Source organism: Amblyomma maculatum, chromosome 6 (assembly GCF_055883805.1).
Source record: "Amblyomma maculatum isolate TAMU_Amacu chromosome 6, ASM5588380v1, whole genome shotgun sequence".
Lineage (NCBI taxonomy): Eukaryota > Metazoa > Arthropoda > Arachnida > Ixodida > Ixodidae > Amblyomma > Amblyomma maculatum.
In genome coordinates, this window is record NC_139349.1 from 173,919,151 (window position 1) to 173,935,331 (window position 16,181).

The 16,181-nt window shown below is 45.5% G+C and overlaps 1 protein-coding gene and 1 pseudogene across 1 annotated transcript in view; one reads left to right on the forward strand and one right to left on the reverse strand.

Annotated features, from left to right (window-relative positions):
- Positions 1–311: 311 nt before the first annotated feature.
- Positions 312–1,840, forward strand: LOC146187432 (uncharacterized; annotated as a pseudogene).
- Positions 1,841–4,226: 2,386 nt separating this feature from the next.
- Positions 4,227–16,181, reverse strand: part of LOC146187433 (GATA zinc finger domain-containing protein 1) — a 51,266-nt gene continuing 39,311 nt past the window's right edge. Inside the window, exon 4 of the mRNA XM_084607698.1 lies at positions 4,227–9,070. Within this exon, the coding sequence (XP_084463824.1) occupies positions 8,874–9,070 (197 nt within the window). The 3' untranslated portion in view covers positions 4,227–8,873. The remainder of the gene's footprint in view (positions 9,071–16,181) is intronic.

Consider the following 16,181-nt stretch of genomic DNA (forward strand, 5'->3'; position numbering starts at 1 on the left):
GAAGTTTGCTTCGCACTTGCTGTGCTTTCGAAGATATTTTTTGCATGCGGTGTCGCATATGTGTAACACTGGGCAGAAAATTTCATAATTTCAGCTGTTGCAGATAAGCAACATTGTTGTAGTCGATGGTTTGACGACATACCGTCTGGTCAGGAATCATGGTTGTGAACAAGGGAGCCGTAGTGTTCCTGAAACGTCTTTCGTTTTTTGACCTTGGTCAGTGACTATTAAATTTTCATTCATGCAACATTGTTCTTATGCATGAAATGCATGCTCTCTATTGTGACATGTATTCATATAATTACCGTTAATATCACTGCCCTAATATTGGTTTGCTCAATTTGCTTTTTTTAACAACTTTTCAGGCATCTTCTGCCATTTCAATGTCATTGTTCTATTCCGTACCAAAAGAGAGGCCGAAACGCTTTGTTTGTGCAAACCTACTGGATGTAATCGACATTAAGGAGTGTGGTTTTCCTTCTGATGAGAGAAGTGAAGATGAAGTGTCTGGAGACAGCAGTGATGAAGAGACTGACTCGATTGAAGCTGACGAGGCTGAGGCAGAAGTTCCAAGCACAACACATTTTCATGCAGGGGATCTGAAGTGAAGTAACATAAAGAAGTGGTACACATGACTGAAAAAGGACTTCGATAATGAAACAGTGAGTTTCGAGAACGACTTCTCGTTGCCACCTGCAGACCCGAAGAGCGCAATACTTTGACATGTTTGCCTCGCGATCCATGTTGAAAGCTGTTGTGGGTGAGAGCAACAAATACTCCTTTCAGCATCATGGAATGCCCCTAAACCTCACTGTTGAGGAACCGACATCTGTGCTGGGGATGCTCTTCAGGATGGGACTTGGAAACATGCACAAGATTCTGGGAAAGTGGAAGCCGAATCGAATTAGTGGCCCGTGTTATAGCCCGAAACAGGTTTGAGAAAATAAATAAGGCACTTACATTTCTTCGATAATGAAGCAGCCACCAAAACATTAAGAAGACTAGTGTTGAGTGAGAATTCATGGCAACTTCCTTGCGCAGCAACATGATTGGCTTGCCTCAAGAAAAAAAGTCGACAGTGGACGAAACCTTGGTCCACGAAAACAGACTCAAGTGCGGCAGGTTACTTTTTGAAGAATGGATGAAAAAATGAGATGGGGGCACCTGTGATATTTCAGTTGCCTCCTGTGATCAAAACACAATGGTGGCCATGAAGTGGTATGGCAACCCCTCTGTAACTCTCCTCTCCAACTGCATTGGAGCTAATCCGCTTACTTGAAAAGATGGAATAGCAAGAAAAGAAAAAGCATGCCTTTGTAGATAGTGCAGCGATCATTCCTGCCTAACATTGATGGGAGGTGTGGCCCTCCTTGACAATACCTGCTTCTCATATCGTTTCTCCATAAGCCCAAAATGCTGGCACATGTATTTATTTTGGCATGAACTGAAAATGGCTGATGTATAAATGCATGGCTCATGCAGAAGAGAATCCTTCAGCTGCAGGGACTGTCACCGATAACCTAGACAAAATGCCTCTCCTTATCATGCACAAGCGACCACCAGGACTGCGTTCAATTGAAAATGTCACATCACTTGCAAAAAGTGAGCAATGTCCCTTGCGACGTGAGGACAGACAGCAAGCAGCACTGGCCCACATGGAATACACGGCAAGGCATGCCCAGGGAGTTACAAGTCTCTTGCTCAAACTGTCAGGTGATGCTTTGTTTGAACAAGGATCGCACTGTTTTGTAAGTTACCACTAGTGAACGGGTATGCTTTACATTGTATGTGATATGAGCCAAAAAGGACGGTGCTAATAAAACATTTGTTTGCTTGGCTTGGCCTCAGTCTTGTGCATTACTGCTTAGTGTCGAACTTTTGCAACACTCCATAATTAATACACAGACTATCGGTCCTCACAATGACTAAGAACGCGAGGAAGAAATATTGTAATGTTTGGATAGTGTTACACATACTGGAAATTAATTGGTTTCAGAAACACAAGGCAGTTTTCAAATTTGCTGTCCTTACAGGGTCCAAGGTAAGACATTGTGTTGCCACTTTCATTTTTCATTTTCACTTTTTCATTAATGCCTAAAACAATGGCACAAGCATCAATTGAAGGCGCCGTTTAAATCTCCCACATCCCGTATGAGCAGAGGAGAGGACAGTGAAAACACCGTCCGTGATGACTATTGTAACATCATGCTGAAGATTCTACGATCCACCCAAATGAGCTTTCAACATAGTCAGTGCGCTCCGTTGCCCACAGTGTGGATGTGCAAAGTATGTCAAACGAATTTTGAGCACCTGATTCGACAAGTGGCACCGCTCAGAGTTCAGCTCCATGAGCACCTATGGCCACATGGCTACAATGATGCCATCATTTCCTGCAAGATGAGAACCTTACAGAGGAAATGGCCCCTGCTGTGAAGAGGGATAAGTTCAAGCCAACCAAAGAACACCTGTTGGAAGAACTATCGTAATGGGAAATGCATGCAAACCCTGTCCCTAATGCAATCTCTAGAGTTTTCGGTCAAAAAGGCACAGCTGAACGATGCAGAGGTTTATTCCAATTTTCTCCCATAAAAAAAGCATTTAATCACTCCCAAGAAGAGACTACAGAAAGGAGGGAAAGTGATATAGGGCTGCTACCTTCTCTGAAATAAAAGAAGCATTTCACCATTCCCAAGAAGAGACCTTGCTGAATGGGAACAAATATGATACAAGGCTGCTACCTCCAATTCTTTAAATTGCATTATTTAGTAACAATTCAGGACTCACTTGCGTGTAGGCATTTGTGTAAAGTGTTGATCGCGAACAAGTCAAGGTTAGGTTTAGGCATAAACTCAACGAATCAAAGCATGGCTCAGGTTATAAGAGATGCCGTAGTGGAGGGCTCTGGAAAATTCGACCACCTAGGGTTCTTTAATGTGCATTGACATCTCACAGTAACCAGTTCAAAGAGTGCAATCCCGTGGCAGGATGGACTGACAGCTTCAGCACATGGCAGTACTATTTACACATCTGTTTTTCCAATGAAAGGATACAGCTACAGCCACAGATGCTCAATTCATCAGCCGCACGTGTCATTCACAAGGTTCAGTTCTATACAGTGAACAAAGCATTGAAGCTGCTCATATGCAACATTTTGTACCCATCGCAGCCTTGTTACAAATCACAGTTAGACGATCCAAACAAAATGAGTGGCCAGACTTTTTAGGCTAGAGGATGCAAATTAGATGAGGCCTTGTAATAAAACACGTTATAAAACATACCGGGCATTTTCAGCAAAATGTGACTGCTGCGAGTTAGTCAATGACTAGGTCAATGAACTTAAATGTGGGTGTAGGAAGAGGAAAGGGCTCAGACGGAACAATTCATGTTTCCGTTCTGAATGTGCTGACCCAAGTGGCAGCCAATTCTGCGCAGGTTTAGCTCTATCTACAATGCTACAGCTCTGTTAAAGTAATTCTTGTAGCCTCACACCGAGGATTGCTTGACCACCACACGCTGCTCATTTGTGTGACCTCAGCTTACTGCAGCTTAATTCTTCGCAAGAAATTTGTTTCCCCAAAGTACAATGCTGCGCATTTAGAGCAGAAGTTCCTGCACACAATGTCGAAGCGCTTTTCTCCAAAATGATGGTCTCCAGGCGTGGCATGAGGTGTCCTATGGTGGTAGCCAGCTTGGGTACTGGTCGCTCACTTCCTTGAATACTGGCCAGGGCTTCACTGAGATATTCAGTTTTCAACAACGAGCTTTTTTTGCAAAATGCCATTCTACGTATCAAAGCAAATTTTCCAAGCCAGTAGACTGTGGTGGCTAGCCTCTACTCTTCGCCATTGTGATACTGCATTGGCCGTGGGCGCGACTGGTACATGGTGAAACTTCCGATAGTCATTTGAAAGGTGTGAGTGCGTCATAACAGCTTTTGCAGCACCACGGAGAGCTGTGATCTGCACACAACACAGGCAGTTGCTCCTGTCCTCCAGATGTTGTCGCACATCTTGACCAATCACAGGCAGTGGTGCAACCAGAGGCACTGAACAAATGTATTGGCAGGCTAGCTGGTGAAACATTTGAAGAACAGTGAAAACACAAACATACTAGACAAAACTGTATCGAGGTGCTAGCAGAATAATTCTGCTAAAAAGACAATTAGCTCTTGCTTTTACCGAATTTCAGTACGATATTTGACTATGCAGCATGAAAAATTGGAAGACTCTGGTGCAAGAACAATTTATGTAAAAAAAAAGTAGGGGTTTCAAACAAGGCTTGAACCATAGTTATATGAGGAAAAGCTCTGTTAAGCACGTTTGCACATAGTCTAGCAAGGCTGTACACAGTTTGACAGTCCAAATCAGGAGGACACTCAAACTTCGCCTTGAGGGTAGATACGATAGTGGCTTTAACACCACCTTTCTCACTCTGAAATTAAAAAAAAAAGAACCTGAACAACACAGCAAGGGAGAAAGCTTGGAGTGAAAGAGGAAGGAGAGAAGGAAGTGCCTTAGTGGAGGGCTTGAATAATTTCGACCCCCTGGGTATTCTTAATGTGTACTGACATTGCACACAGACACCTATGAGTTTTGCCTCCATTGAAATATGGCCACCGTGGTTGATTTCGAACCCAGAAATTCCAGTTCAGTCATCAAGCATCTTACGGCGGGTGGAATTTTTTTGTTTAAGTCGGTTTTTGAGGAAAAAGCACAGTATCTTAACTTTTCGCTGCACGACTATGCGTAATGCCGTGCTCACAAACCCGCTTTTACTTGAACTTCTACTCCCTGCGGCCCTCAAGGCCTGTTTTTCGTTTCAAAAACCAACCTCCACTTGAATCACTCCTCAGAAAACTCAAGTTTTCTCGAGAATCCCGAGTCCACAACGAAGCTACGTAGGGTGCTCCTTGACCACCAGTCCACCAGTAAACATGGTGGACGTCTCATCGCTTGCTCGCTGCGTGGACATCATTCTACTGATTTACAAGCTTGACACCAAAGTGGAGATGAGATTGCACCGAACCTTTCTCTATCTACTGAGTGACAGCGACCCGAAACTTCTGGCACGCTATCGTTTTATGGGTGTGGCCATGGCTAGCCTCCTACCGTCCCTGCTGCTCACGGAGAGCATGGATGGATAACAGTGATCAGCCACAGCACAGACGCCAGTGCTATAGTTGATCATTGCATTACGCTTCTGTGGTGGGGGCACATTTCGAGTCGTCACCAGATACCTGAACATTTCACAACCTACCGAGTGCAGAGCTAAGGCGCGCATTTTGCGGCAAACTTGTGGGGAACGGCGTGTTGCATGCAGTAAGCTGGGGGACACTGGAGGTGCGGTAGAGCTCTACAGACGTATGTGCTGCACCCCAAGCATTACTGGTTTGCCCTTTGCCTGAGCGTACTTCAGACGTGCAGCGCTCTCGAGGGAGCGCGTTGGTTTGTTCATTTTATGAAGGGATGTTCATGGTCAACGAAGGGCATAAATTCTCAAGCACGTTTTAAATTACAGCCCCCAACATGTTCAGAAACCGAAAGCAGCATTTGCACCTGGAGAGTCGAATTCAGTGTGCATGAGTAGCAACGCACTGCGAAGCAGCACGCATTTTTTTCCGCTCGCTCCCGAGCCCTCTGAAGGCAAAAAGCGAGCATAACAGATTTCACAACAAATCTGAATAAACCCAAGTATTCACACCATTTATCAAAGCCTACGCCATGTTTTACGCAAAGAAAACCATCACCAGCAGCAACTGTTGCCAGATGTATAAGCGCTTTCGGCTATATTTCACAGCAGTCTTTTTTTCATGAAGTCCGCAAAACAAGTTTTACTATGCTGTAAATGTCAAGGCTGCCTGCAAAGATTATTCAGAAGGCATGACATGAAAAAAACAAGTGTGTTACACATTGCAGCAAGCAGTTTTCAGGCCAAGTTTTGGCCTTAACATTGTCCCCATATGCCATCTGAGCTGCTTCGAGTGGAAGAGGATTTCTCAAGAGACCTTGTCAGGGGAAATGCAGGAAATGCTGAGCAGCGTTCACAAATCTCAATCGGCACTGGAGTGGAGGTGGAGTATCGAGTCGAGGCGCATTTGTGAATATGGGCATTATTTGTAAATTGGTTTTTAGGAAAAGCGTAGTATCTGTCTCACTTTTCAGTGGACACCTATACTTTACTTGTGAACTGGCTTACAGGAAAGCAGCTGTACCTGTCGCAGTTCTCGGTGGACACCAAATGCTGTAAGGGAAGGGTTTTTAGCTTACATTCCAAAAGTGCTTCATCATTTTTTTTAGAGAGAGCCTGCATGAGCTTTTGTCAAGCATTACAGTCATGCTTAACAAGTGTCAGACATATGCCCTTCTTCGCCGCTAAGCTTCGCAAGTCCAATTAGTTAAAGGGGCCCTGCAACACCAAGTGAGCACAGCATATAAACTGAACAAATTCCCAGACTGTGATGACATGAATGCTTGAGGCAACTAATATAAACTTCTACATGCAGCAGAGTTGGTGAGCCCTTTCCAAGTTTGTTGACCTCTTGCCCTACTCTATGTCATGCATGTATGTCACTTAACAAGTGGATGGTTAGATTCTATTAGCTGTGTCACTAGGGTGGGAGGGATTTTCACGCACACTGGCAGTCAGGAGGTGAGGCCGGATGGTGGCCTTTCAGCCAAATGCAAAGTACTTGCACTCTGCGCATTCCATCTCTCGGTACAAGGGCTAAGGTTTCAAGATCAGGCTTTGGGCAAAGAGTGGGCCAACTGCTGACTGGGGACTTTAGTGGTCGCATTCTAATATTTTGGGACCGCTCAATGCACCTTAAGTGGGCAATCAGTAGCGGCGTTTTTTTTTTATCCACTGTGCACGGATGGAAGTTTATGAAGACAACATGTGATGCAGACCACGAGAGTCTGGCTGTTAGACATGCTGCATGATCTGCTGTGGTAACTAAGAGGTTCTGTACTCGCTTCCCAAGGGAAATTCCTGGGTTCAAATACGCTCCGATGGGGTCACTTTTTCAGGGAAAGTCAAAGGTCAGGGCTTCCCACACACCTCGCGGTTTTCCGGTTTACCCCGTCAAGTAGTGCTTTTGCACTAAAGAGAAAATTTATTTTAACATGTGTACACAATGCAAAGAGCTTACATTCAAAATTCTGCGATTGAATATTTGCCAAGCAGTTCCCAGGGATTCTGCAATTATGTTGAACAGGGTTCCAGGGCCTCTTCAACACAAAACAGCATGTGGACCTTGGCAATATTTTACATCAAGAAGAGATGAGATGACAGCACCACCAGCAGCTACACTTAAGGAAGAATGTATAAACCACTTGTCAATTAAAGCTACTTAAAAAACTATACACACCTAATTTTTGGTTTCGTGTTTTATCGTTTGTAATGATGCCTAGGACATTACTGTGCAAGGATCACCACGTCATGTTTGCCTACGACTGCTGAATAATTTATAATCGATTTTGTTTTTTCCCCTTGTTTTGGTTTCGGTTTAGACAGCCGAGCGATGGCTGTGACGTCACAGTCAAGTATAGGTCGCGCGAGGGATGAAAATACAGCAATATATAATCATTGCTGTGCCATTTGAATTCACTACATTGATAAAGCCAGCCTGCCTCATGAACAGGAATCACTGCAAGCGAAGAATCGGCATTTACATCGCTGTTTTTTCATGCCGCGCATCAAGATACGACTGTGACATCACAGCAATCTCTTGGCTTTCGAAACCGAAACTGGCGAGAAAAGAAAATTCAATTATAAATTATTTAGCGATCGTAGGCGAAAACTGCGCGCAGATCAATATACAGGAATGACTTACACATCATTAACAAGAAGAGAAATGCCACCAAAATTTGGTGTCTATGGTCTTCAATTATAAATTATTTAGCGGTCGTAGGCGAAAACTGCGTGCAGATCAATATACAGGAATGACTTACACATCATTAACAAGAAGAAAAATGCCACCAAAATTTGGTGTCTATGGTCTTAAGTTGGCACAAGGTCCATACCAATGCTTCATCAGTGTCCATGATGAATTGTTTCCTTTATGAGTCTATCAAAACTATTGCTCTTATACATTTTGTGGTAAATGTGTTGAACTGATAAGAAAAGCCTACGAAAATACACTACTTTTTTTTTTTCTCAGAACAGTATGCGTGGTGGTTATGAATACCAGTCGCAGATTCGGAGCACTTTCAGATCCACTTTTCCCAGTGTTTTCAGACAGAGGCTAATTGACCGCCAGATTATGAGCAGTTGCCAAGCCAAGATCGCTCTGTGGAGCAACTTGGACTGCTCTGCTGAAATTAGGCAACTGATCAGAGACTGGCGTGACGTTTTCTTCAGTGGCATGCGGCAGAGTAGAAAAATGCGAAGTGCATCCTTCACTAGCAGCCAATCAGTAGTTCTGCGCAAGTTCCTCTCACTTTCTCTGGAAGATCTGCAGCATGTGATCTATGCTAAATGGAACCCCTGTTTCACAGAGCAGGCAGACTGCTACGAATCTGTGAATGGAATTCACCACCAAGTTGCATCCAAACTTTTCCCTGCTCCTAAAGCATGAAGTTTTGGATGCTCCTCTTCAAGCAGAAAACTTGATAAATGCAAGGTACAGCACAGACTTCACTAACAACTAGACTAATCCTATACACAAAAATGAACTTTCAGTTCACACTACAAGTCACACAAAACCACTCCATGACTTCCACACTTCTCAGGGGGTGCACAGCACAGGACACTGGGAAATACCAAAATGCACAATGTCTGGTCAGATCTGGCTTTCCTCACTGAGGTCCTGGACTGTGCCCACAGGTGTTCACAGCCAATAAGAGATGCGGCATGTCACTTGGGCAGTTCACCTCCTAAGCTGCCCCGAACACTTCTTCCTGTGTGGGGATTGGCCTGATTTGAGGGCCAATCCTAGTCCAGATAAACCCACACTCTGGCCCAGGGGGCTTCTGCATGGGGTAGGGTGACTTGCGAGCCTTGAAGTACTCCGAAGGCGCGTGACACACGAACTCCATGTACTCCAGCTTGCGAGGAATGTCTTCCTCTGGCCCTGAAAGGTTCCGCACACATTATTTTCCTTATCCAGATCCCATAGCATATGTCAGAGCAATGTGACTGACTGGTAACCACTGTGACCTTGAAGTGAGACAAGGCACTTAGTATAAGTGAGATCCAATGCACCACAGCCAAAAATCACCTTCAAGCAAACACATCTGCTGCTGCTGTATCTGGCATAAATACACAGCACCCAGACCATTACCCTGAGGGGCTAGTTAGGGATTCTGTATAAGGAAACTTAATACCTGCCCTGTAAAAATAAAGCATAAGAACAAACCAACTCATGCATCAAAAATTTAAACGAAAAAAAAAAAAAAGAAAAAAAGGAAGAGAAAGAGAGAGAGGGGGAGGGGGGGTCCACCCCATTTAATTTGACTAGGTAAATTCGAAAACAAACACAACCGTACAATTCAACAACTTCACAGAATAAAAAAGAAACTGTACCAATAAAGTACATACACCAGTAGACTGCCACCCTCTTGCAATGTACTTTGCTGGTTCCAGGCCAGTTCCAGTACAGCCTCGGCTACCATATTGTGCAGAACATTTTGGGTAATCAAACTCCTCACACTCTTTCCCCAGCAAAAATTAGCAAGTACCTTACACACACATGCCGCTGGTGTGTTCGCACATGAAACCAAGAAACCCTCCCATCTTCTCCATAGGATTCTTCGCAAAATTTCAAAGGCCGATGTATGCTCCATAATATCTTGGCTGCACCTCTGCATGGTATTCTCCTCCAGTGGATAAATGATTTATAAATCGAGTTCTTTCTAAAGCTGCCTTGGTTTTGACACATGAACAATCGCTATGACACATGGCATAGCGAGGCTCAAAATTATTGGTCGAAATTATTGAACCAACGGTGCTTGAATTTTGGCTTCAAGCATGAAAGACAACTGTGCACACTTCTAAATGCAGTGAAACCCTCCTCAAGAAAGAAAGCGAGAGTGAGCATGAGGGGAACATTAGGAGAGGAACAAGGGAGGACAAAAAACCCTAGTATAAGCAGAGTTCACCATCCAAACCACAAGCATGTACTCTGCTTGCATTTTTTAAATATCCATTAGACTGATTGTAGACAAGCTGGTTTGGTCTCTTTTCACAAATTCCAGGAACTGAACAGCTTACGAGTAGCTATTTTCCGAGGCGTGAAAAGAAGCCAAGCCATGTCACTGATTGCCGTTGTGGCCCTTTCTGCATCTTGACTAATAGGGATGGTACTTCAACAGCCGCACTAGTAAGCATTACCTAGTGCTCTTAAACTAAAAAACTTGCAGCTAAAAGTTTACAGAACAAGGATGGCTAAATGAAGAACAGCTAAAAGCAACAAGAAAAACGAAACATGGAAGCATTATTTTAAGCAGAATAAAAAGCAAAATGTTTTTTTTTTTCTTTCTGAAAAGCCTGCATAGAGGACGCATTTAACATCTAGACATTACAGTTTGAAAGCATTCATACACGCTGAGCAGTTTTCTCGGAATCGGGAAGAACCCCTGTCATGTTGATGACGTGGCCTAAAAATTTCAATTCTTCGTAGGCGAAGTGACATTTGTTTGCCTTTAATGAACGCCGGAGGACTTTATAGCTTGCAGTACCGCCTCGAGGCGACGAATATGCTCTGCAAAACTAGGGGCGAGGAGGATCACATCGTCCAGGTATACGAGAGACGTCTGCCAGTTCAGGTCCGCGAGGACGTTGTCCATAAGCCTTTGAAAGGTCGCTGGCGCGGAGCATAGGCTGAACGACATAACATGAAACTCGTACAGCTTGTTTGAAGTGATAAATGCAGTCTTCTTGCGGTCCCTCTTGTCTACCTCGATCTGCCAGTACCCAGATTTGAGGTCCATGGAAGAGAAATACTAAGTGTTGCATAGGCGATCTAAAGCATCATCGATTCTGGGCAGAGGGTAAACATCCTTTTTAGTTACATTGTTCAATCATCGATAGTCAACACAGAACCGTAATGTGCAGTCTTTCTTCTTGACAAGGACGACAGGTGCCGCCCAAGGGCTCTGAGATGGCCGAGTAACGTCGTGATCAAGCATTTCCTTAACTTGAGTGGTAATTGCGGCACTTTCTTTAGATGAGACACAATAGGGTGACTGTCAGAGTGGTTGTATTGTATCGTCAGTAATAATACCATGTTTTACATGGTGTGTGCTACCAATGCGCGGCAGCGACGCGAACACAGTTCTGTAGCGATTGAGGAGGTTCCTCAGGATATCTTGCTCCGTCTGCAGTAGTGCCGGGCTTATGTCGTACTTCAGGTCGGCAACTTCTTGTTCTGGTTGAGGATCACAAGTTAAACTGTACACGCACCTAGTTTCAGCGATGGCATCAGTATAAGCGACCGTTGTTCCCTTATTGAGATACCGGTGTTCGTTGGTGAAATTGGTGAAAAGTAAGTCTACTTTGCCATCTTCGAGGATGACGACAGCCCGAGCAACAGCAATGCCACGGTCGAGAAGCAAAGGCGGTTTACTCTCGACGACACCTTCAAATCCCCGGAGGGTGTGCGCACCGACGGTCACTATTACACTGGAGCGGGCAGGAACAGCCACGTGCTTGTCGATAATGTGGAGCGGCGCTGGCAGAACACAGTTAACTTCGAGGGCATTCTCAGTCAAAAACTGAACAGACTGTGACTGCAGGTCGATGATGGCGCCGTTTTCCGCCAGGAAGTCCATACCCAGTATAACGTCTCTGGAGCAATCCGATAGCACAACAAACGTTGCCGGGAAGGTTTGCCCTTGAACTGTGACTCGCGCTGTGCACGTTCCTCTAGGTGTAATCAAATGTCCTCCAGCAGTATGTATCTGTGGGCCGTCCCAAGCTGTCGTAACCTTCTTGAGTGCCGCGGCAAATGATCCACTGATATGGAATAATCGGCCCCAGTATCCACCAAAGCGGTTACGGCGATGCCGTCAACTGAAAGGTCTAAATCAGCTGGCGGTGACGTCTCGGTGCGGTAATGTCGAGGTGTCCGGTCTCGGCTTCGGTGCGTCGAAGAGGTGCGGTGTCTTAGAGAAGCAGTCGGACTTTGCAGTTTGTTGAGTTGTTAACTTGGGCGGCTTGGTAATCGTCGTAGTCTCTGGGTTGTTCGGCGTCGGCAAAATGGTTTGTGTCGTTAGAGGGTAGTTTTCGTCGTTGAGCAGCCACACCTCTAGAGGCTGCTGCGTCTAATTTCCCCTATGGGAATTTCTAGACTGGTCACGCGGTTCGGAGGCATCATAGCGGCGGGGCGAAGGTGATTGGTGGAGCTGGACTGATTCCGGATTAGAAAGGTATTCGGCAATCTCTCATGGGCGCTCTCCTGGCTGCGGACAGCGACCACCGAAGAGGAACCCGTGAAGACCCATCTCTTCGTACGGGCAGCGACGCCAGACATGCCCAGCTTCGCCAAAATGGTAGTACAACGGCTGGTAGTCCGCGGTTCGCCAGATGTCAGTTTGGCGGTGCTTGGGTCACTGGAGGAAAGTGGACTGGGAAGGTGGCATATGGGGAGTGGCCGGCACAGGTGCTTCGTAACAAGGTGTTGAAGGCGGCAGAAAACGGCTTGCGACGGCGGCGTAACTCATTGTAGGTGGCTGTTGAGGACTTGCAAGAAGCGGCACGGCACCCAAAGCTTGTTGCACTTCATCGTGAACAACATCGGTGACCGATGCAACTTGCGGCTGCGCCAGCGTAGGCAAATTTTACCAGTTCTTCGCACACAATGGCCCGTATGGTCTCACATGGCGCATCTTCGTGTTTGTGTCTCAGGCATTAAAGGTGGCCACCCTGTCGAATTGGTCCAGCCAGTCCTCGGCGCCTTCATCGGGAAGACCATGAAAGCGTGGGGGGTCTCGCTGGTGAAGCAGGACATTGGCAGCTATCTCTTGAGTGTTCATAGTGATAGTCTGTGTGCTTGTAGACTGTAGATCAGGAAGCGGACCGAATTTGGGAGATAGGCCACATAGTCGCCGGCTGCCCCGATGAACAGGCGTTTCTACCCTGGGAGTGCGTCCTTGGCTGCAGTCGCGGCTTGAAAGGGGCGTCCGGTACATGAAAGATCTACCCAGCACTTCCACCAAATGTCACGTAGGCAAAAAGGCACGTGAAGGCTGCACAGCCGGTAATACAAAGAGCCCGGTGTTGGCGAAGTCTAGGGACGTAGGGTCCAAGCGCGAAAGGAGCTTCGTCGTCTTCTGCTTGTTTTCCTTGTCTTCATCAGACTGGCATCAATATAAAAGCTCACATCTCATGCCTAGAATACTCAAGGTTACATGCATATTCAGCTGGTTCATCAATGTCTCAAGTAACATACATTCATTCTTTCAGTTATGAGAATGGGTGAATGAAGTCGTTCTCCTCAAATTTTCAAAATGCAGTCAGAGTAGCCCTATTTATGCTTTAAAAAACCATGGGTGGTAAAAAATTACCCTTTATCAAAAACAATTCCTAGATTTTTAATGCGAGAGCGTTAAGGAATTTATGCTGAAGAAAATTCGGAGTCATCCACAGAAAATTATGATTTGAGATTCTGAAGATGGCACAAACAAATCAGCCTTGTTGTGAAATGAGCATGCCAGACATTAGGCGAAAAAGGCTTTTTGGTCTAAGCATTTTAGAGGAGGGCCTAGAGTATGATGGCGTACAATAAAAGATACAGTGAGAGAATGAAGGAAAATGGAGTGCAGAGTAAAAATGCACAAAACGCTGTGTTTCCCTTTGAAGTGTGATGTGCAAGGTGGCGCTGTTTACAAGATTCAGTAAAGTGTTACAAAGGTGTACTGCAGTGTCTTTCCCTTCTTGACCTGTTCTGCCGCTTTGTCAAGACTGCACCAGAAACACAAACAAGAACAATACAATACTGGCGTTACAAGCCGAATTTGCAGATAAAAAGCAGACCAAGCTCGCGATTAGCAGAAATGAACTACACAACTTTCGAAGAGGTTTCTAGCCTTCATTCTACACAAGACCTTGGTTCTATTGCTGCCTACACTGTTCCTCCGTGCTGCACATCTTATTTCAGCTAGTTATCAAGCATGAACACATTCATGCCACAGTTCAAGAACAAACGAATAAGTGAAAAAAAAAAAAAGAATAACTGCAAACATTTGTTATCAAGCCCCACACATCTCAAGAAAGCCTGCCTGTGAAGCAAGGGCTTTTAATTGAGGATATGTATCTGCGCATAAATGAGGTCAAATCTTTTAGCAGTTTTTCGGCATATTAGGGGCAAACAGCATATTTTAGAAAGCAATAGTTTTTATATTGCACAGATAAAATTTATATTCAACATGCTTTTGTTTAACCAAAATTTTCTGGAAAACAATATGCAAATCATGCTAAACTCTTAAATTTTTGCGACAAAATTTAAAACAGCAGTGATAGCAAACAGCAGTGACAGCAAAAGGTTTGGTTGCTTTATAGGCACCCTGGAGATGTAACACCACACTGACGAGAGCGCTGCTTTTGCCGGTGCGAGCATTCCGCAAGGGCTGCACTCGGGCAAACTGCCTCTCCGCCGCATTTGTCAGTGCAGCAGACTATCCACTGCAGGAACTTTCCAGGTACTAAGTTTCTTCTACCTTTTATATTTAAACCTGTGACGATGCAGCCTGAGTGTGTCGTGCAAATTCCGCCGAAGGAGAGTAGGGGTATACATATGCCAGCAAAAGGGGGGAGGGGTTAAAAAAGACAGAGGGGACTTGGCCTATGAAACGATGTTGCGGGGAGTAAACCCCTTTGCTAGCACTCAGCAGAAAATGTCATGAGGGAGCTATAGCAGGGACTGGAGGAGCGCGGGTTTGACTCAAAATGCTTAGGCTCGAGTTTCGTGCTTTGCAGCTGAAGCAGCCGAGCATAGCGTTCTATCGTAGTTGCTTCAAACGTGAGGAAACCGCAGGACTGTTCGGTTATCTGGCATCATGCATCTCTATATTTTTTTACTAGATAGATAGAGCAGTGAACAGTTTCCTCGGTGTTTGATATTCGCAATTTCTACATACAGTGTCGCCACACAGCTACCTCTGGAAATGCCGGAAGGGTGGTATCGGCGGAGGACGTGTCGGACTTTGTAGCGATCGTGGAGAACTGCGCATCCCCCCAAAACACCGCGCGCCGCGGAGGACGAAGGGGGACAAAAGTATTCCTTTCCTTCCGAGGACGAGTAACCCAAACGGGTTCCTCAATAGCGCCGCGTTTCCCTCTTCCCTCGCCGGGCGCAGGAGCGCACCGCTAGGCGTAGCAGACGCGACGCTCATTGGCTGAAAAAGGCCAAAGGGCAAGATGCGCCGAGATCGGCGGGAACTGCCGACCGCCGAGGAGAGACGACAGCGAGCCGCGACAATAGGACGCAAGGTAAATACCTCCCCGCTCTACTTCTTTGTTGTCACCATCTTGCCCATATAGCTGTTAGGCCCCATCCAAAAGGATAGGGTCACCAGCAAGATCCTCACCAGCGTTCTTTTGGGAAGACCCAATAATTATGTCCCGGGCAAAGTCCTGTTCTGTGTTGTGTCGTACTTCGCATTACCACTTTGCGGCCGTGAGAACGGCCGCCCGTGGTGTGCGATCGCGGGAGCTCGGTGTTTGCGGCCTAGACCTCAGAAGAAGCTCGACGGCCTAGCAAGAACCCCCACAACTCTCAGATTGCAAAGGTGCCTCCCGCCCCACATCTATGCTCCTTGTCGCATCTTGTACTGCTTGTACTGTGCCGTCCTGTTTCGACTGTGGTTTTTTATATAACATCATGCTATTACAATATTATAACGCCCACACATGCATGTAACGCACGCAATACAAGACATCGGAATTCAGTTGCAGAGTTTCAATTTTCTGTCTGCCTCACAGCATGTGAACAGTGCTACCAAAGACCACATGAAATTATATGCATAGATGAACATGCATAATGAACGTTTAAAGCAGCGTGAGAATGGGCGCAAAGAATAAAAACACTATAGCGACATGATCGTAGTGCTGCTTTTTGTTTTTGTATCCCTTTAATCATCTCTGTTGGCCTGCGCTATTTCAGAATTCCTGCGTTTTCTGATTTTCTGCGATCAAGGTTGTGATAGTTTTTGGTATGCATTTCGCCTCCGATTATTTTATATAGT